The sequence below is a fragment of the Canis lupus genome, chromosome 13 (assembly GCF_048164855.1).
Source record: "Canis lupus baileyi chromosome 13, mCanLup2.hap1, whole genome shotgun sequence".
NCBI lineage: Eukaryota > Metazoa > Chordata > Mammalia > Carnivora > Canidae > Canis > Canis lupus.
This window is the reverse complement of record NC_132850.1, coordinates 48,751,071-48,774,756: the sequence shown is the minus strand read 5'-3', so window position 1 is coordinate 48,774,756 and position 23,686 is coordinate 48,751,071. Positions and strand designations below refer to the sequence as shown.

The following is a 23,686-nucleotide window of genomic DNA, read 5'->3' as shown; positions in this document are numbered from 1 at the left end:
GGTATTGTATATAATTTTTAAAAAATCACAGTAGGAAATCATTTTATCCTAAGATTTGATCTTTAGAATTAACGTGCTTATCTTGTGTAACTACTAGATAAGAACACCAGTTTGTGGTTGCCAATGATCACAGTTGCAATGATAATTACTAATTATTTTATAAATACTCTGAATGCAGTATAATTTAGTTTTGTTGTTATAAGCCTTGCTATTTGTCTAATGGCAATATAGTTAAACATAAAAACAGCAACAATGCCCTGATTTTTCTTTTACAACACATCAGGTCATTAAATTCCTTTTAGGTATGTGGATTGTTCTTCTTATAACTTAAACTATTTTTTAGTTATGTTTTTGTTTCATAATAATGGTAGGTCAGGCAAAAATGGACTGCCCTATCTGTAAATTAGCACTGTGTATAATTGGTGGACACAGTAAATCTATGGCTTTTATTTCTCATTTGGAAAGTCATTTTATACCTAAAGATGGATCTAGAATAAGAAATCTGTACAAACAGTGGTTTATATCGATTTGAATATCAGTATCAGAACTGAGTATATTGTATTGCCAAAAAAAAAAATCAATACTGTTGCTCTTATGGTCAAATACATGTTTCATCTAATTTATTTCAAATATGCTGTATATTGGGCAGCCCAGGTGGCTCAGCAGTTTAGCGCCGCCTTCAACCCAGGGTGTGATCCTGGAGACCCAGGATCAAGTCCCACATCAGGCTCCCTGCATGGAGCCTGCTTCTCCCTCTGCCTGCATCTGTTCCTATCTCTCTCTCTCTCTTAAATAAATAAAATCTTAAAAAAAAAAAACCCAATATGCTGTATATTGATGGAATCCAGGTTCTGCTATCCTTTCTCTCAGCTGTTTGTCTCAGAGTAACTCTTGCTGAGAATCCTGGCATGATATATAGGGTACTGTAATACACCTGAAAGAAATGTGTCCAAGTCATACCTTTTCAATGTTCTAGCACAACTATTATTTATTTCCTGTGATTTTTATGATTTCAAAAACATGGCACATTGTTATATTAATTAAAAATTTATTAATACAATTATATATTTGTTTTATAGTGAATGGACATCCAATACTCAAAAGAGCTAACATCCAGGTTGTTGGAAAGTTAGTATGCAGATCTATAAGAGAAAGGAAAATGAGACAACATTTATCGTGAGAAGAAGAATAATGTTTCAATACAATTTTAATATCTTAAGAATTGAACCTATCTACCCAAAGAGATACATTAACATCAGCCATGGATTAATTATCACCAGGAAAAAATGACAAGCATCTTTGGACATCAAAAGAAGGATTCCAACAACTCAATTTATAATTCCTAAATATCTTTGGATGAGCCATTCATTGGATCTTCTTCATTAAAAGCTACCGTTTTATCATACTGAAGTTGAAACCACATAGTGTCAAGTATTCCTTTCATTGGACTTTAATTTCTTTTGTTCCATTACCAATCAATGCCACGAAGAAACTTTAAGACTTTGATTTCTAAAAATGCACTTACAGTTTTTGGAAATGACTCCTCAAAATGTTTTTTCAACTATATGACTTTTTTAGTGTATTCATAGTATTATTTTTCCCTATTCTCATTCCCTACTCAAGTGAAAAACCGGAAGTCTGTCTATAGTGTTCCTAAGTTACCTGCCTTAGTTAAGAAAAGATTTGAAGCAAAGCAACTAACACTAGTTTCCTAAGAATCTTGAATTTAATTTTATCTACCTATCCATCACTTATCCATCAATCCCTCCATCCCCCACCCCCTCCTTCTATGAGTGGGTTTGAAGAAACAATTGAAGGATAGCTGAAGGAACAGAACCTATAACTAACATGGAGACTAGACATGAACAGAGGCAGGAGCTACATGTGCTTCATTTTTTCAGTTCTAGCTGCTGATCTATTACTTCTGTAATCGACTCTGGTTTAAGAACAAAATCTCTCTCAGGCTACTTTATGCAATTTACTGTAGAATCCATATGGAAGTTATTAGAATAAAATCTTTAGAAAAACCAGTTACAAGAATCATGTTAAGTCAGGGCTCCACCAAAACCAGAACCAAGCTCGATTAAAAAACATGCTGATCCTCTAACGAGAAAATGTTTGCAGTAAAACATTTGACGGGGGAAAAAAAGCAGTTATGAGCTCAAATGTAGACATTAGTGTATTTGTGAAATTAAATTATCCGTATTTACTCTGTTGGTAATTGAGAGGGTTTCATTTTAAAGAAAAACATTTTTTCTTTATTTCAATACTGAAAAAAAGCTGAAAAGTGCAGAATAAAGAAAAAAAAAGGAAAAAAATCACACATGAGTTGATTCCAGCATGGTAACAGATCATCAGCCTGCTCCTTTTTATAGCATTATTAGGATAATAATTTGGCTAGCCTTCTGCTACCACTATTCAAAAAAAAAAATTGGGGAACAAAGGCATGGAATTACAATGAAGGCACCTAGGATACAGGATTTCCTAATGAGTGTTACATAATGAGTGTCACTATTTCAAATGGCAAATATATTTATAAGAGAAAGCAATTAATACAAAAATATCAAAGTTACCTTATAAAAATAAAATATAGAAATTAAGTTATGATTATGACAATTGGGGTCAGGATATAGAAGTTTAGTTTTCCTTTAATAAAATGTGATGATCGTTTTTCTCTCATATTTCCTACATTTGACTCTCATTCTTGATTTTTAGCAAAAGGAGGTAGGGCTACTGAATGTCTTTTAGAGGTATGATCCTACATTAAAGTTCGGTGACAATATGTCACTCTAGAGCTGCAGAAGACAGTGTAAGGTCAGGGAAAAGAAGCCTTCACTTTTCAATAGTCAGTTTCCATATAAAAATTGGCACTTGGTGCTCATCAGAGAACAAGAAATATTGGATATGCTCTAAATGTCCATTGTGTTTTTGAGCCAACTACCTGATGGAAGTCATCACTTATATGTAAATGAACTGTCAATGGCTTGCCACTGTTGGCAGTCACTGGACTGTGAAGGGTATGTCTTAATAAGAACCGAAGCTCTTCACAGACTTTGATTTACTGGAAATAAAATAGAAAAGTCCTCTGAGACTACAAAGGACACTTGTTTCAGATAAAACGTCTAGACAGTAGCAATATATTTAGGGCTTTTATTATAGCAAAACTGCAAATGAGGATGGAGTGGTGAGAAAGTCCCCGTGACCCAGCTGAGTTCTAAAACACGGTTTCTGACTAGAGTAATACAATCTTTAAAATAGCTAAGCCAAATTAAATCAAAGTGCATTAAGAAAAAAAAAATCCAGAAACAATGAAAAGTCAAGATTCAGGTTTGTTATGTCTTTTAAGTTGTCTATGTCTTATGTTTTACACGTTCTTAGGAGTCTATATTTTTCTCAATAAGTTCAGCTACTAGAATAATAATGCAGCTCTGATCCTACAGCATGGACTACCTCAGGAAAGTCAGGTTTCAGGGGATTCCTCTCGGTCTATCCATTCCTTTCCCCAGCTTCCACTCCAAAACACATACCTACAATACGGAATTTTCCATAACTATTCCTATTTTTATTAATGCTGTTAATAACAAGCATTTATTAAATTTGCAAAATGCTTTGGTATTTGCAGTATACTTTTGCCTAAGTATGAACTGTGGAAACTTGATCAGTGTGAAAAAATGCTTAAAGAGGGCAATGTAGTTGATATAAACTTAAGCCCTTCGTGAAGTGAATCATCTCCATTCAGAGAACCATAAAATGGGGTGGAAGGGGAGAGGTGTTTACAGGACAAAGAATAAAGAACAAGGAAGAGAAAAATAAGGCATATTGTCTGGGGCCACATAGTCAACCTTGTTGGGGGTGAGAAAGGACAAGGAAATAAGTATAAAGCCCAGAGTTGGCTTTGCATTTGGGGACTGGCTGACAGCATACACTGCGTTTCTCTGCTCTAGTGGAGCGTTTACAGGGACACGAAAGTTATCTAAGTTTCAGTTTGCTGACATGGCACCCCAGGCAGGAGTGGCTCCATCTTGGGCCTAGAAATTTATTTCAACAGTAGGTAGACCAAATTTTTATATTAACTACTTTCTCCCAAAGCACACTGTGTTCAAAGAAGTGTATCAGTCAGGGTAGGTTATCAGCTTTGAAAAACAATCCTAAAAATCCCATTGGCTTAAAGTAATAATATCTTTTTTGCTTCCTTCACTGGCCAGCCTGTCAGCAGGGACTCTGCCCCATGAAGTCTTCCAGAGATTCAGGCTTTTTCCATCTTAATAGCTTTGCCACTCTTTAGGGCCTCTACTGCAGTCTTACACCCAGCCAGTAGACAAGAAAGAAAATGGAGAAAGCATACCCTCTTCTTAACTTCTTCAGTTTGAACTTTGAACACCTCACTTCTCACATTCTTTTGGAGATAACTTGTTACCTGGCCCCATTGAAATTCAAGGGGGCTAGGAATTCCAGTCTATTCTATATCCAAAAAGAAGGATTTTTTTTAAAGTATTTTTTTTAAAGATTTTATTTATTTATTCATGAGAGACACACAGAGAGAGAAAAAGAGAGAGAGTGAGAGAGAGAGAGAGAGAGAGGCAGAGACTCAGGCAGAGGGAGAAGCAGGCTCCATGCAGGGAGCCCGATGTGGGACTCGATCCCGGGCCTCCAGGATCACGCCCTGGGCTGCAGGCGGTGACAAACCGCTGCGCCACCAGGGCTTCCCAAGAAAAGGGATTAAATTGCATTCCTCATTATTTTAGGGAACAAGAAAAATTTCAAATGGCTTAATGTGAATTGTCATCATTCTCGTCTAACATTCTATTATAAAGATATGCAAATAATCTAGTTTTTTTTGTTGTTGTTGTTTCCCAATATTGATCTTGCAATTTATCAAGAATCCTGCAAGCATCTAGCATCAATTTAAAAGGAAAACTTTTTTTTCATTCCTCAGGTATGTGTTTTTCTTTCCTGAAGTTGAAGAATTTGGAGTTTTATTTTGTTTGGGTTTTGTTACTCAAATAAAAATCATGTCAAGTAAATAGTTTTCAGTAATTTATTGATAGGAACCTTTCTTTTTATATAAAAGATCACTCACTTCCAGTCTGGAGAAACAAGCTACCAGAAACTAATACTTGCAGAGCAATGGAGGGAGACACAGAATTGTACCATTTCCAAACTTTTCTATAGAAATAATCAAGAAAAGAAAACCAATAAAATGGTGTGGGACTGACTTATCATTGCAGAAGTAATTTATTTTATTCCAATGGTAAGAATATTGAAGAAATAAAAATTTGCATTCTGGGGTGTCTGGGTGTCTTAGTCAGTTAAGCATCCAACTCTTGATTTTGCTTGGGGTCTGATTTTGGGTTGAGAGATCAGCCCACTTTGGCCTCTGCGCGGGGCCTGGAGCCTCCTTGGGATTCTCTATCTCCCTTTCCCTCTTCTGCTGCCCTTCACACTCCTCCTCACCTGATCACATTCTCTGTCTCTGTCTCTCTCTCTAAAATAGGGGAAATAATGAAAATTCTAATTCTAAAAGATTTCTAAACAGCTGAGGGAAAGGGAGAGAGAAAATGTAAAGAACCAAAATCCTGAATAGATTTGCTGAAAATCGAAAGTCCTAGCTGAAGCCTCCTCCCTTCAAAATTGTTATCTCTTTCTGGAATAAATACTTAAACATTCTAGTTTTGGAGTTCTTAAATATATTTCACATTAGACTCTCCAATTTGTATTTCCTCCAATTTTTTCGAGCAGTCTCTGCACATTTGATTAGTATTCTACATTGTGAAATATACGTTTCCAACATAATAACAGTAATAGTAGTAATCATCATCATCATCATCATCATGCAAAAGCTACATTTTAAGCCTTCCCATACAAAATTTTGCTTTGAAAATGAGTTGGGTAGGGGCAAAGAGCAAGTACCAAGCACTTACTTATCCTGCTAGAATAACTCACAGCAGTGACCTGGCCTGGTGGGACTGAGGCCAGTGACTGTAGGGTAGCTTCCTGGTTCAGACTTCCTGATTTTGGCAAGCCTGTTCCTGGGGTGATACAAAGAGTGACTCACGAAACTGCTGAAATCTGTTTCTTCTGCAATAGCAACAATTTTTTGAGTTGTCTATCTCTCTTAATAAATCTCGTTCTGATTAATATAGCTCCTATTGTCCTGTCATCTGAAATTGAGAACCCTGACCCATATATTTTCTTTCCTTCCTTCCTTCCTTTCTTCCTTCCTTCCTTCCTTCCTTCCTTCCTTCCTTCCTTCCTTCCTTCCTTCCCTCCCTCCCTCCCTCCCTCCCTCCCTCCCTTCCCTCCCTCCCTCCCTCCCTCCCTCCCTCCCTCCCTTCCTTCCTTCCTTCCTTCCTTCCTTCCTTCCTTCCTTCCTTCCTTCCTTCCTTCTTTCCCTCTTAATAATGCTAGTCAAATATAAAGGTATTTAAAACTTAAGATGAGTTTTTCAAAATGAACATTTTGGATGTACTACATAGGCATAAATGCCAGACATGCAATCTCCTAGCATGTCACATTGTCCCAAGCAATCCCAGTTCCACTTTTCCCCTGCATATAACTGCAGCTTCATCTTAGTTGAAAACATATTTGATATCTTAAATAGTATTTCTATAAGTAATTCTCTATAGAAGAAAAGCCAAGGATATCAGAAAGGTAACTTTATTTTTGATAGCAGGATGATAATTTGATGAAACTCCAGAAGCTTGACAGTTGCTTATGATCCACGAAAATGGAAAGTGATGGAATAGGAGGAGATTTATCAATTTAATCTTTCTGCGTTTTGACATGTATATTAAAGACTAAACTATTTGTAAATGTAGTACTGTTTCGATGATGATGTAATAGTTGGTCTGGAAGTAGAATATAGTTAGATGACTAATGGAACAGAAATTTTGGGACTCTGTAATAAGTAAAATATGGTTTTAAGAAAGACTGATGTTGCCTTATACAACTATAGGTCCTATAGATTTTCATCATAAACCAAGATATCAGGCTAATCTGTAAAAGAATCTGAAAATACGTCTTTGAAACATCATTGGTACTTCAGAATCTTAAATAGGTGATATTCTTGATAAAAATATGAGTTTATTTATAACACTCCCTTATACTGAAAGGAAAACATCACCAAATCAAAAAATCCTGTGAAGATAAAATCTAACTATTTTATAGAATTGAGTAGCTGGATGGGGCACCTGGGTGGCTCAGTGGTTGGGCATCTACCTTCGGCTTAGGGCCTGATCACAGGGTCCTGGGATTGAGTCCTGCATCAGGCTCCCTGTGGGAAGCCTGTCTCTCCCTCTCTCTATATCTCTGCCTCTATTTCTGTGTCTCTCATGAATAAATAAATTAAATCTTAAAAAAATAATAATAATTGAGTAGCTGGAGTGGGCATTACTTAAATGGTCTAGAGCTCTCATTTTTAAAAATAAAAGTTTAAGTGAGGTCACAGGGCAATTTAATGTCTGAGCCAGTCTTCTTTATCATATTCCTTCTTACCACCCCAGAAGACAAAATGAAGATAATTTTCTAGAAAGAATGCAGCCTCAAACCAGGCAACATCTCAAATGACAGATGCTGCCTTCTGACTTCTCTGGTCTTCCCTCCTCTCCCACATAAAAAATCTCACTGCTGTCCTTGCTTGCTTCCTTCTTTTCTTCACGCTTTAGAATAGGTTAGCTAATTTGATCAATTAAATTGGTTCAAGGTGTTAATGGATCCTAATGGCTTCATGCATTACCTTGTTTGCATTTTAACTAGGCCTGTCAACTGCCTGTGAGTGTCTAATGCTGGGAGCTTCAGATGTTGTGCAAAACAGTGGAGGGGCGTCCTGATTACATTTATGTCAAGGTTTACTACTAACTTCATTGAACACAAAAAAACCCTATTAGAAGTTTTATTTTGTGTGTCTGTTAGGACTGGTATTAAGTGAGCCACCCTCCTATTACACATCGTGACTAGATGATTCTATCACTACAGCATATTATTTCAGGTTTTAATAGAGGGAAAGTCCTCGTTTAATCTTGACTCCAAGACTAGCCGACACAAAGTCTAGGAGTCAAAGGTGAAAGAATTGCATTTCTTAAAAAACTCATATTTCTTATGTAAGATTGTTTGCCAGTTACCTTCTCTTCAAAACACCTTTGGGATTTGTCCCTTTTCACATTCTCATTCATTCTGCTAGGTCAGGACGTCATCACTTCTAATCTAGATTTCTTGATATGTCTCTGACTTTTCTGCAATAAATGGTGTCCTGTTCTCCAATCCATCTAGCAATGCATGGCCCTCCTACTCGGGTCTGTCTTATATATACACCCCTGCTCCTGACTCTTCAGACTCTCAGCTGAAGTTCAAGCCTTACCCTTGTGTTCTGTGCTACTTGTAATACCTTACTGCCTTGTCTCCGAGACCACCCAAAGAAAGTCTCCTCCATTAGTTCATGGCACCTCTCCCATTGTCTCCTTGTCTGCTCAAAATTTAGCCAGTCATCTAGAGCTCCCTTTTCAACCTTTCCTAGAAAATCATCATCCTTAGGGCGTTTATTCCTTTCTACCAGTATGAATTTGCACCATGTATTTTTGTTCTTGCTAATGTTATTTTGCACTAATTTCTACTGGTCTCAATGAATTGTCTCATGTGCCTAACTTTTAACTCACCAGAAAAAAAAAAAAAAAAAAAAAAGACTCTTGAGAGCAAAGATTATACCACATCCCCAAATCTAGCACAAGTTTTTGAGAAAGGTTCATTGAATTAAGAGAATTTACACCAGGCTGCCCAATCAACCTGAACAGGCTAGCAAGGGTTTTACTGAGATGTGAAAGGCTTCAGACTTTGATCCTACACCAAACGCTGGCAAATACATAGACAGGAGCCAACTACAAAAAGGCTGACGAAAAAAATGTGTTATCTAAATTGAGACAATTGTGATAGTAACAGGGGCACCAAAAATAACTAAAATTATTTATTTTCCCACAAACTAATTTTGTTAGACCAAAAGATAATTCTATTAAAGACTATTTTCTAAAGACTATTTTCAAAATTAAAATTCTTTCTTAAAAATAACATACGTCTGCATGCCTTAATGCAACATACCAAAACACCTTTTAATTGATTATTTGAACCTTAAAGAGAAGATATGCCCCATGATTGTTCTTAGTATTGATACCAGAGCCCTCAGGTGCAAGAGTATCTGGCACCAGAGATTCCAAAAACATGAGGTTCAACCATTTGCCACTGACAAAATCTAAAGGCAGAAAGATGAGTGGTGGTGAAACAAAAAAGGGATTTATTCAACTTATTTCCATGAGGCCAATGCCAAGAAGACAGCAAACTAGTGTCCTAAGAGCTAGGTGCTGTGAATATGGCTAAGTTTATATAGGAAAAATGAGGAACAAAGATGGATGCGTATATGCAGCCGGGCAGCAAAGGTTAGGTTGATCATTGTCTCGGGGTCAATCACACAGGGTCTTGATGGCTTCAGGGCAGCTCTTATTGCTTGAGGGGGCAGTTTCAGTTCCCATGGCTGGATGTTTTGTCCTCTGGGTCCCTCCTAGAGTTAACAGGTAAGCTGGAGGGGAAAACAAAGCAATTAAGAAGAATAAATTGAAGGCAAAATGGTGTCAGTCAGGGCAATGACTGGATCCTCATTCAGAATTAATTCACATTTTAAAATCACATACTTAAGGAATTAGCTGTAGCTCTTTAATACAATGCCACTGGTATTTCTCTCAAATGTGGTCTCATTCTTTTTATTATTTTTTCCATAAAACTGCCTGGAATAGACTTCTAAGTTGCATTTTACAGTTAAGAAATTTAAAATGGACACCTTCCATTGAAACTTCTCTGTGGATTATATTATTTTTAATTGAGAGAACACTAAAAATGCCAAGGTATCTGGTAAGCTCAGAGCAAATTCTGCTAAATGGAGAACATTCTCAAGCATAAAATTTTTTGTATTAGCATATATAAATATTTCAACCCCAATATTTTCGCAGATATTCAGTTAGCCTCCAGTTAGAGTCCATTCTTTAACATCTGTACATGAAGAAAGTGTATCAAATATGTTAATATGATTTTTGAATGTTTTATCAACTTTAGATGGTGTAAAATCATAGGCATTTTTGTCAGTTTCATTGCATTCAACAACATAACTTCTTCAATTATATGTTAGAATTCCAATAACGTGATGTTCCTACCAGTTGAGATACTCCAAAGCAAAACTATAGAATTTCAGCATTAAATCTTATATATCATTTAAGCTACTCTTGCTTTTATATGAATAAATGTCAGTGTCTTCTTGTTTACTATTGTTTTCTGATATAGTGCAATTCAATAAAATCTTTCAAAGACAGCATCTTTTGATAACTCCCTTTGTTGAATGTCTTTAGTAAAGATTTCATATTGATTTTGAAGAAAATGAAGAAAATCTAGATGACTCACAGAGTTGATTTACAAAGTAGTTCTTTAAAAGCAAAACATTTCTGAAATCAGGTTGATGATGGGCAGCAGTGAGAGAAAATACATACTGTTATGCTGAAGTATGGCTTTTTTCAATCTTGTTTTTGTCCGCAAACTTTGTAGTATAGTTAACCCTAACTCAGGTCACTGTGTGTGTGTGTGTGTGTGTGTGTGTGTGTGTGAAATTCCACAACTGCAGCTTCTATTTCAGAATGGGGCAATTATTGGTATGTAGTCTGAATTGTGTGTGTACTACAACCTATTCTTAGAATATTTCTGCCCCAAATATTTCTTAATTTTGTAAGGGCATTGTTTTTACCATAATCCCATTCTTCATAAAATTTATATTGATGTTATCACTGCAAATATAAAAACTGTATTTTCAATATTGGACTTTTTAACTTAATTTACTAAAGCACTTAAAAAAATACTAGATGCCTCACCTTTAAGAGAATGGAATTCCAGAAAAAACCCATTTCACTGTAATTCCATGAAACATGAAAAAAATCATACTAGCATTACAACTGCCTTAAATGATATTCCCCTTTATAGGATATGATTATATTAATATAATACACTTTGTGTATTGTCTTTTTCTGCTGATAGAGTTAGCACATTAATAGATATCACTTAACTTGGAGATAATATGAAAGAAACATTGGATTTGAAAATAAGCAAAAATCCATTTAGTAATGAATTCAAACAAATGTCCTACTTCATGGTGTTATACTTAAAGGCATCTTCTGAGTCTGTACATTTTAAGTTAATCATCTTTGGGTATAATCTTAAAATAACTCCTAGAAAATTTTTTGAGAAATAAATTCAGTCCTTAATTTGTAGATGAATGTTAAAGATTTCTTGAGTTGATGGCTATGAAAATATGTTTGTTGCAAAATTAAAATGTTACTATACAAGATATGGGTTAACAATTCCGAAATGATTTTACAGGTATACTCAGGCATGAACAAAGAGGTAAATGCATTGCAGATCATGGGAGTGAAGCTTCTCACTTGCCTAGAAGTTACAAATAAGCAAAGTGTAATGTTTTAGAATGACAAATTCTAAATTCTAGAACAAACTCTAATAATATTGAATTTTAACCCTAAGGCTAAAAAAACCCTCTGTGAATCCATAATAATATATAAGTGATTGAATAAAAAAATGGGAGAGAAAATATGCTACCAAAATAAGTGTAAGTTATAAAGCTACACTCTACTTTTTATTGGTGACTGGTCTCCATTTCCTGTACATACTTCACTTCACACCTAACCTGTAGCTTGCTGTATTTCTTACTTGACTCCACCAACTCAAGGTCTGGAAATTCAGTACATCTTGGAAACTCTGACAGGGGTTCGAGCACAACTGTCTGGTATACCATGTAGCTGGCAGAGGCGGTGGCATCAGATATATGCCCCACCAGATTGTGGGAAACCTTCCACAGCGGAAACACATACCAAATCATCACGTTGTATACTTTAAATACATTACAATTCCATTTGTCAATCATACCTCAATAAAGCAGGAAAATAATATTAAAAGCCAGGATATTGCTAAAACTAATGAACTGAGTTTAATTTACATTTCTGTAAGACTAATGGTAGGAGCTTCCACTCTGATGAGCATCCCTAGTAAATAAAAATATACTCAACCTCCCCACCCCCAAACCTTTCCCTACTGTAACTGGATACCCAAAGAAGTTGCTGTCTCTAACAGCCATTGTTGGCACACACTTTGCTTTATTGGGGAATACTCTGCATGTTGTCCTTGAATGAAGATGTAAATTGTATTACTTATGAAAAAACGTTTGGAAAAGAGAGATGGGGCACTGAAGACTGACTTCCGGAACTAACCCCATATTGAATGAGACTATTTGCTGCACATACACATCACATACTGGCAGATGATAGCTATGACAGAAGCCAGAAGTGTGCAGGGGAGGTTTACCAATCTCATTCTGGCTTATTTTTAATATAATTATTGAAATTAATTCTTCAGTAAAAAAATGAAAAATCTGGGGAAAATGCTAACTGATTTGGAAGCTAGGACAATAGGTATAAGTCAGCACTGTTTCGAGTAAACTAGAATGTGTGGTCACCTTAATTATAGAATGGAGATTGAATCAATTCCAAGGATGAATTGTTTGTCCTTTTGAAAATGCTAATGCTCTTAGCCAGGAGCATGCACTTTTCAATTTGCCATAGTCCTCCTTACTGTGTCTATTTGTTCTCCAAGTTAATTTCATCAATTATTTGGGTAAAATTGACATCTTTATAATATCCTCATTCATGATCATGGTACAGTTCATCACTAGTTCAGGTGAGATGAAGGAATGATGCTTAAAATAGCCATCAGCTGGTGACTGTGGGTGACAGCTGGATGGTGGCAAATATGTCACAGAACCACATCACATGAGGTCACTGAGCCTGTGATGGAACAAGACCAAAACAAGGCAATTATGTAATGACACAGATGAAAATAAGGACACCGCGCAAACCACAAAGATGACCTAACACCCCCTCCCAGGTCGGTGTGAATGTTACTTATTTGACAGTTACAAAATTACTTGTTTTTCACACCTTTTAGATAAAGTTGATCGCCAGTAAACCACAATCCCTAAGCCATTACCTCTGCTTTCTGACATCATCCAGTCCAGAGAAAACCTTCACTTCCTTAGGCTTCCTCCCAAATCACCAATTCAAGCCCAAATCCTGTCTAAGCCATCATATGCATCCCCTCCTCACTTCCCCATAGCATGCAGTTTTCCTTGCTTGAGCCAAGTAATCAGGAGAATTGACGGTCAATTTGAAATCAGGTTGTTCTAAAGGTCTCTTTATTTGGGTCTTTGATGCGGGACTTCCATTACCTTAAATAATAGTCTGAGGAACACCTGGGTGGCTCAGTCAGTTAAGCGCTGACTCCTGATTTTGGCTCAGGTCATGATTTCAGAATCATGGGGTCAAGCCCTGTCTTTGGGGATCTCCTTGCAGCAGGGAGTCTGCTTGAGGATTCTCTGTCTCCCTCTGTCCCTTCTCCTCCTGCTCTCTTTCTCACAAATAAATACATAAATCATAAACAAATTAATAGTTTGAATTTGGGGATTGTTATAAGCTGAATTGTGTGCCTGCAAATATTTGGTGAAATCTAAACCCCCTTAATCTTAACTTCTTATTTTCAAAGTACCCAAGATGTGATCTCACTTGGAAATAGAGTCATAATAGATGTAATTAGTTAAAAAAAAAGTCATACAGAAAGAGTGGGACAGTAATCCAGTATGATTGTTCTTATAAGAAGACAACCACGTGAAGACACAGTTAGGGGAAGCACCACGTGAACATGGAGGCAGAGATTAGAGGTACGCAGCACAAACCACGGAGCAGCCTGATTACCAGGAGCTGGACAAAGAATCCTCCCCTTGAGAGTTTAAAGGCGGTGTGGCCTTGCCAACACGTTGATTTCAGACTACTAGGCTCTGGATCCTTGGGAATTTCTGTTATTTTAAGCCATTTAGTTTATGCTACTCTGTTAAGGTGGCCGCAGGAAATAAATACAAGCTTACATATTTTTGTTAGGTGTTTTCTTAGGTACATTATAATTTTGTGGCTATTATAATCAGTATCATTTTGTTATAATTTTAATTGGTTATTGGTTCTTTATTTTACATATTTAATATATTAAAACATGCCCATTCCTTTTGATTTTATATATTGGCCTTCTGTCTAACCACCTTGCTGAACTTTATTGTGAGCTCTAAATTGTTTGTTTAGAAATCATATATCCTCTTTATTGATAAATATGCTGTATACAAATAATTGTTTTATTTATTCTTTACTCATTTATTTTTCTGTGAGCCATTCCTTGACTGTGAACTTTGGCACAATGATGAATAATAATAAATGATGAGTGATAATGGGCAATGCTACTGTATTCATGAAGAATGAGCATATTAAGTTTTACTATATATATGTACATATTTTTCCTTAGTTTTTCATTTGTCATGTTAATGTCAATGTGTGAATTACATTGCAGTATTTTCTTTTTCCTTTTTTTTTTTAGAGAGAGAGCATGCATGTACACGAGAGGTGGAGAGGGGCAAAGGGGAGGAGAGAGAGAGAGTGTGTGTGTGTGTGTGAGAGAGAGAGAGAGAGAGAGAGAGAGCATTGCAAGTAGGCTCCATGCCCAGTACAGAGCCTGACATGAGGCTCGATGTCATGACCCTGAGATCATGACCTGAGCCCAAATCAAAAGCGGGGCACTCAACTAACCAAGTCACCCAGGCACTCCTGCAGTATTTTCTGATGTTGAATCATTCTTGAGTTCCTATGAGAAATCCTCCTTGGCTACAAGGTATTTTTTAACACTGCTGGATTTGATTCACAAAAATTATATTTAGGACTTTTTCATCTATATTACCACATGCGATTATTTATAATTTTGGTTTTTCTTAAGTTCTCCATCAGGTCTTATTTTCAAAGTTACATTAGCTTCCTGACGCCAATTTGTTAATCTCTCCCTAACTCTATTATGTAAAACTTTTTATATAAGATAGGATTTGAAATTAATAAAATGATTCTGTAAGGTTGCCTCAGCTTACTAAAGGCTTTTTTGAGCGAGGTATTGTAGACCTCAGTTTCATTTTTTAAAATAGGCATTGAGGTTTGTCTTTTTTTTTTTTTTTTTGTAAATTACTTTTGGTAATTGACATTGACAAATTTTCAATGTCCTTGAAAAAAATTGTCCTCAGAATTTGCTACTATTTGTAAAGTACCTCTTGCATTTATAGCTATGTTCTTCTTTTCCTTTCTATATTAATATTTACTTGTACCAGGTCTTAATAGTACCTACCATAGAGAGTTCCTATGAGGATTAAACAAATTAAAGTGTTCACATCAACCTTGCTAGAGGTTGTTTATTAGTCTTTTTACCAACATCCTATTACTTTTGTGATTATGTATATTTTTTCTATTTCATTATTTTCTGCTCCTGTCTCTTTTATTTCCTTATTTCTACCTTCTTTAGGGATAATCTGTTTGTTTCTTTTTTATAGCTTTTGTAGCTAATTTGTTTTTAATACCTCTCATTTTTGGAATAATTACATTTGTCTAAAATTTCTATCTAACCAATGTTTAGCTGTGTCTATTAGGTTTGATATGTAATATTTCTGTTATTCATTGCAAATATTTTGTAATTTTAATTTTTAATCTTTAATTTAATGATATTTAGATTATTGTAGTATTCAAAGGTATGATATAATTTTTAAAAATCTCTCACTTCACATTTTAGACTGTTGAGTTTGGAATTATTTCTAATATTTTGTGTTTCCATTTATCATACTTTTTAAAAATTATTTATTTATTTGAGATAGAGAGAGAGAGAGAGTGAGAGAGAGGCAGGCAGAGAGGCAGAGATACTGGCAGAGGGAGAAGCAGGCTCCATGTAGGGAGCCCAACGTGGGACTCTATCCTGGGTCTCCAGGATCACGCCCTGGGCTGCAGGCAGCGCTAAACCGCTGTGCCACTGGGGCTGCCCTTATCATACTTTTCCTTTCCTGATTTTTCTCCTGTCTGCCTTCTGTTAGATTGATCAATTTGTTTTATTACTAGTTTATTAATATATTAGCATATATACTCCAATACATTTTTATATGTCTAGAGTTTTCATTACTTCTATTCTCCTGAATGAGAAATTTAACTCTTCATTGTGCAGAATTTAGTTTTAGAATTCTAGATTTGTAGATATTTTGACCAAAAAACCAGTAATTTTCATGGTATATATTTTGTCAACATCTGTAATATTTTTCTTTCTGGATTAACATTTATTCTGGTTAAATTGTACCCATTAGTAGTTTCTCCAATGGAATCCTATGGGTGATAAATTCTCTATGTGCTGAATATCTGAAAATGTCTTCAACTTCTCTCTCCTTTGAGTGGTACTTCAGCTGGGTCTAGAATGTGAAATTGGTATTTATTTTCCTTCAGTACTTGGAAGATTTTATTCTATAATATTCTACCTTTTATTTATTTTTATGAGATCATTGCTGTAGATCTGTCATTCCTTTGTAGATAATATTTTTATTTTTCTCAAAGGCTCATCAGATTCTTTATTTGTTCTCAGTATTCAATACTTTCATTGAGATATGGTCTTAGAGTAATTATTTTCATTTATCTGGCTTGGCTTTATGTGTACATTTTTCATATTTCTTCAAAGGTGGAAAAAATCTTGGCCACATTGAACAGACATTGCCTCTCTGTCATCCCCTCTATTCTCTCCTTTGGGAAACTTATGAGACCTCAATTTATTAGTGTCTCATGTACCCTTTGTGTCTCTTACTTTCTCTGTTGTGCTTTTACTTTTCTTATCTCCCAAAGCTGTATTCTGAAAGAATTCCTCAGGTCTATATTCCAATTTAGTAATTATAACTGCCCCTCCATTCTAGGGTATTATTTTATCCATGGAATTAAAAAAAATTAATAGGGATGCCTGGGTGGCTCAGTGCTTGAGCATCTGCCTTCAGCCTAGGGAGTGATCCCGGAGTCCTGGGATCTAGTCCCATATCAGGCTCCCTGCATGGAGCCTGCTTCTCTTTCTGCCTGTGTCTCTGTCTGTCTCTCTCTGTGTCTTGTGAATAAATAAGTAAAATATTTTAAAAAATTAATAAACATATTTCAATTGCAAATTTATGCAACAGGTTCTTTTATATATCTGTTTATTCTCCCCCCGCAACTTATTACTGATTCACACCAGCCTAATTTGTTTCATAAAGTATTTTTAAAAATATGTTTGCTATATTTTCCTATTGTCTCACTAACAAGTAATTTTTAAAAAATGTTTCTGCTAGTTAATCCATCTCCTTATTACTGAGTTTGTTGATTGTTACATAGTATCAGCTCTCTATACATTCCTGTGTGTTGTGTTATGCAGACTCTTCTTAGTAGGAGTTGTTTCTGTTTATTGTTCCTTTTTCTTTTTCTCCCTCTTTCTTAGTCATTGGTTATTTTCTGATTGCCTACCGTGACCTCCATTTCATCAGGTACAGAATTTGGACTAACAGTGACAGCAAAATATAAATGATCTTGGAGCAGTCACAGATCCAATTGTTTACCGATTCTTAGTTAGCTCCAGTCTGGGTTGTTGGATTGGTGTGTGTGCCTTCCCCCAACACAAGACTCTTGAAGCTCTTCAGTCTCCTAGTACAGGCTTGTCCACCCTACTCTAGCTCCTGCTACCCCTCCAAAGTCAAATTTTAGTGACCTCTTCATCCTTCAGGGCTTAGAGCCCAGCAGGCTTATAACCTCAGCCCTTGATTTCTCTGAGTAGCTATTCAACAGCTGGTACAGGAAGATGTTAATCTGTTTTTCACATATTCTATCATTCCTGTGTGCTTTGATTAGATGGGGTAGTTTATAGTATGGACTTGCAGTGCTATCTGGTCTAGACTCCAACACACAAATAAATGCTTAAAATTTATTTCTAGAATTTTCTCTTTAAAATATTTGTATGTAAGAAGAGTTAGTTTGAAAAATAACAACAGAAATCTTTTATCTTGCTCTATATCAGAGAGCTGTGAGAAAAGAACAACCACCAAATAAAAACTAAACAAAGCAAAAACAAAATCCAAAAAACAAAACCTGACACATCAGAATTTAAGCTATTAGAATTTTTTGATAAAGTTTCTGTGTTGGAGCATTCCAGGGATTCCTCCTCCCAAAGAGAGTCAGAAACTCTGAGCAAAAAGGAATATTGGAAAAGTAAAATAATAATAATGTCGAATGCCTACTATGCATTGGGTCCGTGCAGAAAGGTGGTCTTAGTTCTCAAAATTATCTTATTAATATATTATTATCTTCATGACATGGTGAAGAAATTAATTGAGGCTTAGACCATACAATTAGTCCAGACTGAGACAGTGGAAACATTTAGGAATATTCGAATCTCAGCCTAATCTGTGCCTAAATTTCTGTCAAATTATCTTCCCACATGGAAAATGGGATTCCCCACACATTAAAACATAAGAGTGAGAAAAATTTTTTTAAATCCCTTAGGCTAAAGTATCTTTTCTCCTTCACTGTAGTTAATCCTCTCACATTCTCCAGTAATAACCTTTTCTATCCCAAACCTTTTCTTCCAATTTCTCATATTATTGAGAACACATGCATTAACCTGAAGGAAAGAAAATTGGTTCCCTGGCAAATTTGAAGTTTCAAGAAAACCAAACAAAAAGAAAATCCAAAGGGAGTGGTGAGACCAAAAGTTTCAATTTCCTTTGATCACACTTCTGACTCTTTTTAGGCCCTTTAGCATATGGACTTAGGTTTATTTGGGGGATTGTTGAAATCCCTAAAAGATGGGTGCCATCAGGGTAGAGTTATCCACAGGGACAAAGCTGAGAGAAAAACAAATGTCTTACTTCCTAGGAACTGAAAATGTCAACAGGATAAGCTTAAAAATCAATCTGCTAGTTCACAGAAAGGATCAGAAAAAGTGTAAAGTGATCACAGATGCTCAATTTTTGGAGCAGACATGGTGTGGTATAAAAGAAGTACTTCTACTAACCATCAAAATTCAGTTTTTCCCTAAATAAAGGAAGCAATTTTTTTTGGGGGGGGGGGGCAAGGCTATCCCCTTCATCCTTCAAGGAAAAACAGAAGCATTCACTTGTCTGGCACAAAGGTAAAAAGAATACATACCAGTAGTAACAATAATGAATATATATGGAGTGTTTGCCCCATGTCAGACAGCATTCTTAGATGTTTATATGACACTATCTCATTTAAACCTCACAGTAATCTATGCCAGGTAAATATTATTATTCTCATTTTGTGGATAAATAGCTAATGTCTAGGGAAGCTAGTAAATAGAGTCTGAACTTCAAATCCTGTTGTTAACATCTGGGCTTTTTGAGTTATCTTGGCTGACCTAGATTAAAGTTTCTCGCCTCGGGATGCCGGGTGGCTCAGCGGTTGAGTGTCTGCCTTCGGCTCAGGGCATGATCCTGCGGTCCCGGGATCGAGTCCCACATCGGGCTCCCTGTGTGGAGCCTGCTTCTCCCTCTGCCTCTCTCTTTTTCTCTGTGTCTCTCATGAACAAATAAATAAAATATTAAAAAACAAAAAGTTTCTCGCCTCAATACTTTCCATGTTTTGGGCTAGATAATTCTTTATAATGGAGGGTTGTTCTGTGTATAGGATGTTTAGCATCATCTCTGTCTTCTACCTAATAGGTGTCAGTAGTTGTGGTTGTAATAAACAAAAATGTCTCCAAATATTGTTCAAGATCCTTTGGGGAGCTAAATTACCCCTTGCTGAGAACTGCTGCTCTGTATCAATCCATTAGAAGAAAAGCAGAAGTAGATAAAGATTAAACCTATCCAGAATTATTGGCAGATTTGAGGCTTACATATATTATACATTCTGCTTGGCTTAGAGTGTAAAGTGCTTCAATCATATCTAACAAGAATCCACAGGCACTTGTTAAAGGCACTCAAAAGAAAGCAACTTTGCAACGAGAATATTTGGTAGGTTGCTTGTAGAGGTCACAGTTATAAAGAGCCAGGGCTCTTTACTCGGTATGTTGAGAGAAATAATATGATATAGTAGTAAAAGAACAGGCTTTGGAGTTTGATGAATGGGGTTTGAATGTAAGTAGACCTTTTTTTTATAGTCCTATTTGAATGGTCTTGGGAAAAATTACTTATGCCTGCCAAGATTCCATTTCTTCATCTATAAAAGTGGAAATTTTTACTCTTTCCACAAGGTTTTTGGAGTCTTACATGTAAACATGAGTGTATATGATGTAGAGTACAGTACAGTATAATAATTGTCATAAGTGACACTAAATAATATGTAAAGATTGTTATATCTATGGTAAAAGAAAATCAAGAACATGACTCTGAATGTCATGATTCCAACAATGTATACTGATATTCTCATTAGATAGTATGTAACACAACCCAACTAACAAAATCCAAACCAGAGCTGCTATTGCGTATAAGGAAAATTCGCCAAGTTCTTCTATGTGAGAAATGATTCTGTAAGCAAAGTTCACAAGGAACAATTTGTGAGTTTGAGAACAAAAAGCAATAATGTGGTGTCACCAGGAATTTGGAAAACAGGCATCAAGGTTAGCTTTTGAGAGTTAAAGTGTAAGATCACAGACCATGGTTGGGCAAAATCATTTTATAGACCAAATGACTGTCAGGCCAGCAAGACAAAACTATAACCTGACTAAATGTATCAGCCAGTCTAGAGAACATTGTGCCATGCATTCAGGAAGTGGGGCAGAAATTTGGGGGCCCCAAGAAGCACAGAAGAAGGAAAATAATTTTGGTAGTGCCACGCAAGTCTGTCCTGGGGTAGAAGACTTGGCACCAGCAAACACCAGGAATTTTGGATATGTTAGCAAGACTATCTCTAAAAAGGGTTTTATAAGTCTATCTTAGCAGAATAACATCAACATTTTCATTAATTCAACACATTTTTATTTTCTAATATGTGTGAGACACTCTTCAATAGGCAAGAAAACATAACATTGAAAAATAAAGATAAGTAAGATAAGTCTCTGCTTTCAGAATTTACATTCTAGTGGGGAAGACAAATGTTTTGAAAAAATGAGCAAATAAATATATCATGTGGTGAAATGTGCTAAGGAAAAAGCAAATGAATAGATACAGGAGTACTATTTTTTTAAAGATTTTATTTATTTATCCATGAGAGACAGAGAGAGAGAGAGAGAGAGAGAGAGGCAGAGACACAGACAGAGGGAGAAGCAGGCTCCATGCAGGGATCCCGATGTGGGACTCGATCCCGGGTCTCCAGGGATCAGGCCCTGGGCTGAAGGCAGCGCTAAACCACTGAGCCACCTGGGCTGCCCAAGAGTACTATTTTTGATGAGTTGTCAGCAATAGCCTATTTGGTGGCATCTGAGTGAATACTTAAAGGATGGAAAAAAGTAAAACCATGCAAACATCTGAAAGAAAGCATATAGGCAGAGGAGACAGCACATGCAAAGGTCCTGAGGCATGATCTGTCTTGGAAAGGTGGAGGAAGAGCAAGGAGACAAGAATGGATGAAATGTACTGAGGAAAGACAGGAGTGAAAGGCATGAGTCAAACAGATAATCACCAGGCACATTATGCAGAACCTTACAGGCCATAATTATGTTATTGAATTTCAATTTGAACAAATATGATTCCATTAAGAAGCTTTTGAACACAGGAATGCCAGAATATACACTTTAAAATGATCTCTGTCGTAATTGAAGAACAGATAGTGGAAAGCAGGTAAAAGTGGAAGCACAGAGAATATTCAGGAGCCTACTGCAATAATCTAGGTGGCAAATAATGACTACCTGGATTTGTATGAGAGCAATTAAAGTGATGCTAAGCAGACAGGTAGTAGATGTTCTCTGAAGCCGGAGGCTAAATAGGGTTTGCTGATAGGTAGATGTGGGATGTGAAGAAAACAAAGGAGTCAAGAAGAACTCCAAGAATTTTAGTTTGAGCTTTGGTTAGGAGAATTGTACTTGCTTGAGATAGGATAAACTCAAGGGGAGTGGTGCACAGGTTTGGAGAGTAGTTTAAATTCGATGCCTATTAGATATTAGAGAATGAAGTAGGATATTGGAAATGCAAATCTAGAGTTCAGGAGGCAGGGTTGGGCTAGCAATATAAATTTAAGGTCTTCAGTGTAAAGATGATGGTTAAACTATTGGATTAGATGAGACTACCCAGAATGAGTACACAGAAGAGAAACCAGAGCTGTGGACTAACCCTAAATTACCACAGTGTGGCTAGGCCAAGACAATAGAAAAAAAAAAAATCTTACCAAAAGGGACTCAAATGATGGAACAATTTCAACAGCCAAACAAATTATGAAAATGGTGGATTGGATAAACCCACTGAATGAACTCATTAAATACAGTATGAATTATGATTCCATACTGATATAAAAATGATTAACTAAAGAGATGGGGGGAAATAGGAAGCTTTGCCTGAAAGCAAATTGCATGCCAACTCATAAATGTAGTTGAAGCTAGAAAGTCACCATTTTGCAACCATGATAGTAATAATTGATTAAGGCAAGAATCAGCAACAAATGCTAAGACTAGAAGTTGAAAGTTAATGAGAAGCAGATTATATTCAGAGTTTCAAAGTATCTCCTTATTAATTACTTATTAATGGTAAAGAGAAAAGTAGTAACTCTATAGGGAGAAACTTGGAGGATATCACTCTAGCCAAATAATCAGAGAGAATATTCTCACTAATGGAACAAGCCAATGCTGTGTATCTCCTCATGAGATGTGCTGAAGATGACACAGTCCATTTACATAACAATCCTACCAAACATGCAAACCTAAATGTAATCATGAGGAAAACTCATTCTGTAATGTAATTGATATTCTTCAAAAAGTCAATGTCATGAAAGGCAAATATGTCTAAGGAAGAGTTCCCGATTAAAGAAGGTATAACAGATAAGTACAGTCATGGTCCTGGATTGCATCCCAGACCAGAAAAAAAAATTACTATAAAGAATATTATTGGGAAAACTGGTGAATTTGATTAATTCTAATGTAGAATACTGAATAGTATTGTATCAATATTACAATTCCTGATTTTAAATATTATACTATAATTATGTTAAAATATATCTTGGTTCTGAGGTCTTACACAGAGAAGTAAAGAAGTTAAGAGACTTGTGGTCTCTCATCTATACTCAAATGGTTCAGAGGAAAAAAATAAATGGGAGAGAATATGATAAAGTGTGGCAGTATGTTGGCAATTGGTGAATCTGGGTGACAGGTGTACAGAAGTTCTTTATATTATTCCACAACTTTTCTGAAAATATAAAATTATTTCAAAATAGAAGTTTAAAAAGTCCTTGAGAATCAGCATGGTGTTGGAAAACCAAGGGAGTATGGTGCCAGGAGTGTTATGGCTGGGAAAACAGTGCAGGAATGCTTGAAGAGGAGGATGTCGTCATTATGTTTTACATAGTTTTTATACCCTTGAAAGATCAAGTTAGAGTAGACTAGAATTGACTGTTGGATTTGGCAACATGGAGGCCTAACTGGAGTGGGTTCAAGAAAGAATGAGAGGATGAGGAGAGAGCAAGCTGTGACAATTCTAGAAACTCCTCTAAAGGCTCTGATGGGAGCAGAGAGCAGAGCCATTGGGGCAATAGGTCAATGGAAATATGCAGTCAAGGAAACCTATTGCTAAAGATTGGATTCATATGGTATA

At 36.1% G+C, this 23,686-nt stretch overlaps 1 protein-coding gene across 8 annotated transcripts in view; it reads left to right on the top strand.

Annotated features, from left to right (window-relative positions):
• Window positions 1–23,686, top strand: part of IQCM (IQ motif containing M) — a 428,712-nt gene that overhangs the window by 399,222 nt on the left and 5,804 nt on the right. For 7 of the 8 annotated variants that reach the window (XM_072773568.1, XM_072773561.1, XM_072773562.1 and 4 more), the window contains one exon: window positions 1,080–1,420. The exons of the other annotated variant lie outside the window; for it this stretch is intronic. In XM_072773568.1, the coding sequence (XP_072629669.1) occupies window positions 1,080–1,180 (101 nt within the window). In that variant the 3' untranslated portion in view covers window positions 1,181–1,420. Of the gene's footprint in view, window positions 1–1,079; window positions 1,421–23,686 lie in introns of those variants that run through there. 8 annotated transcript variants of the gene reach the window in all.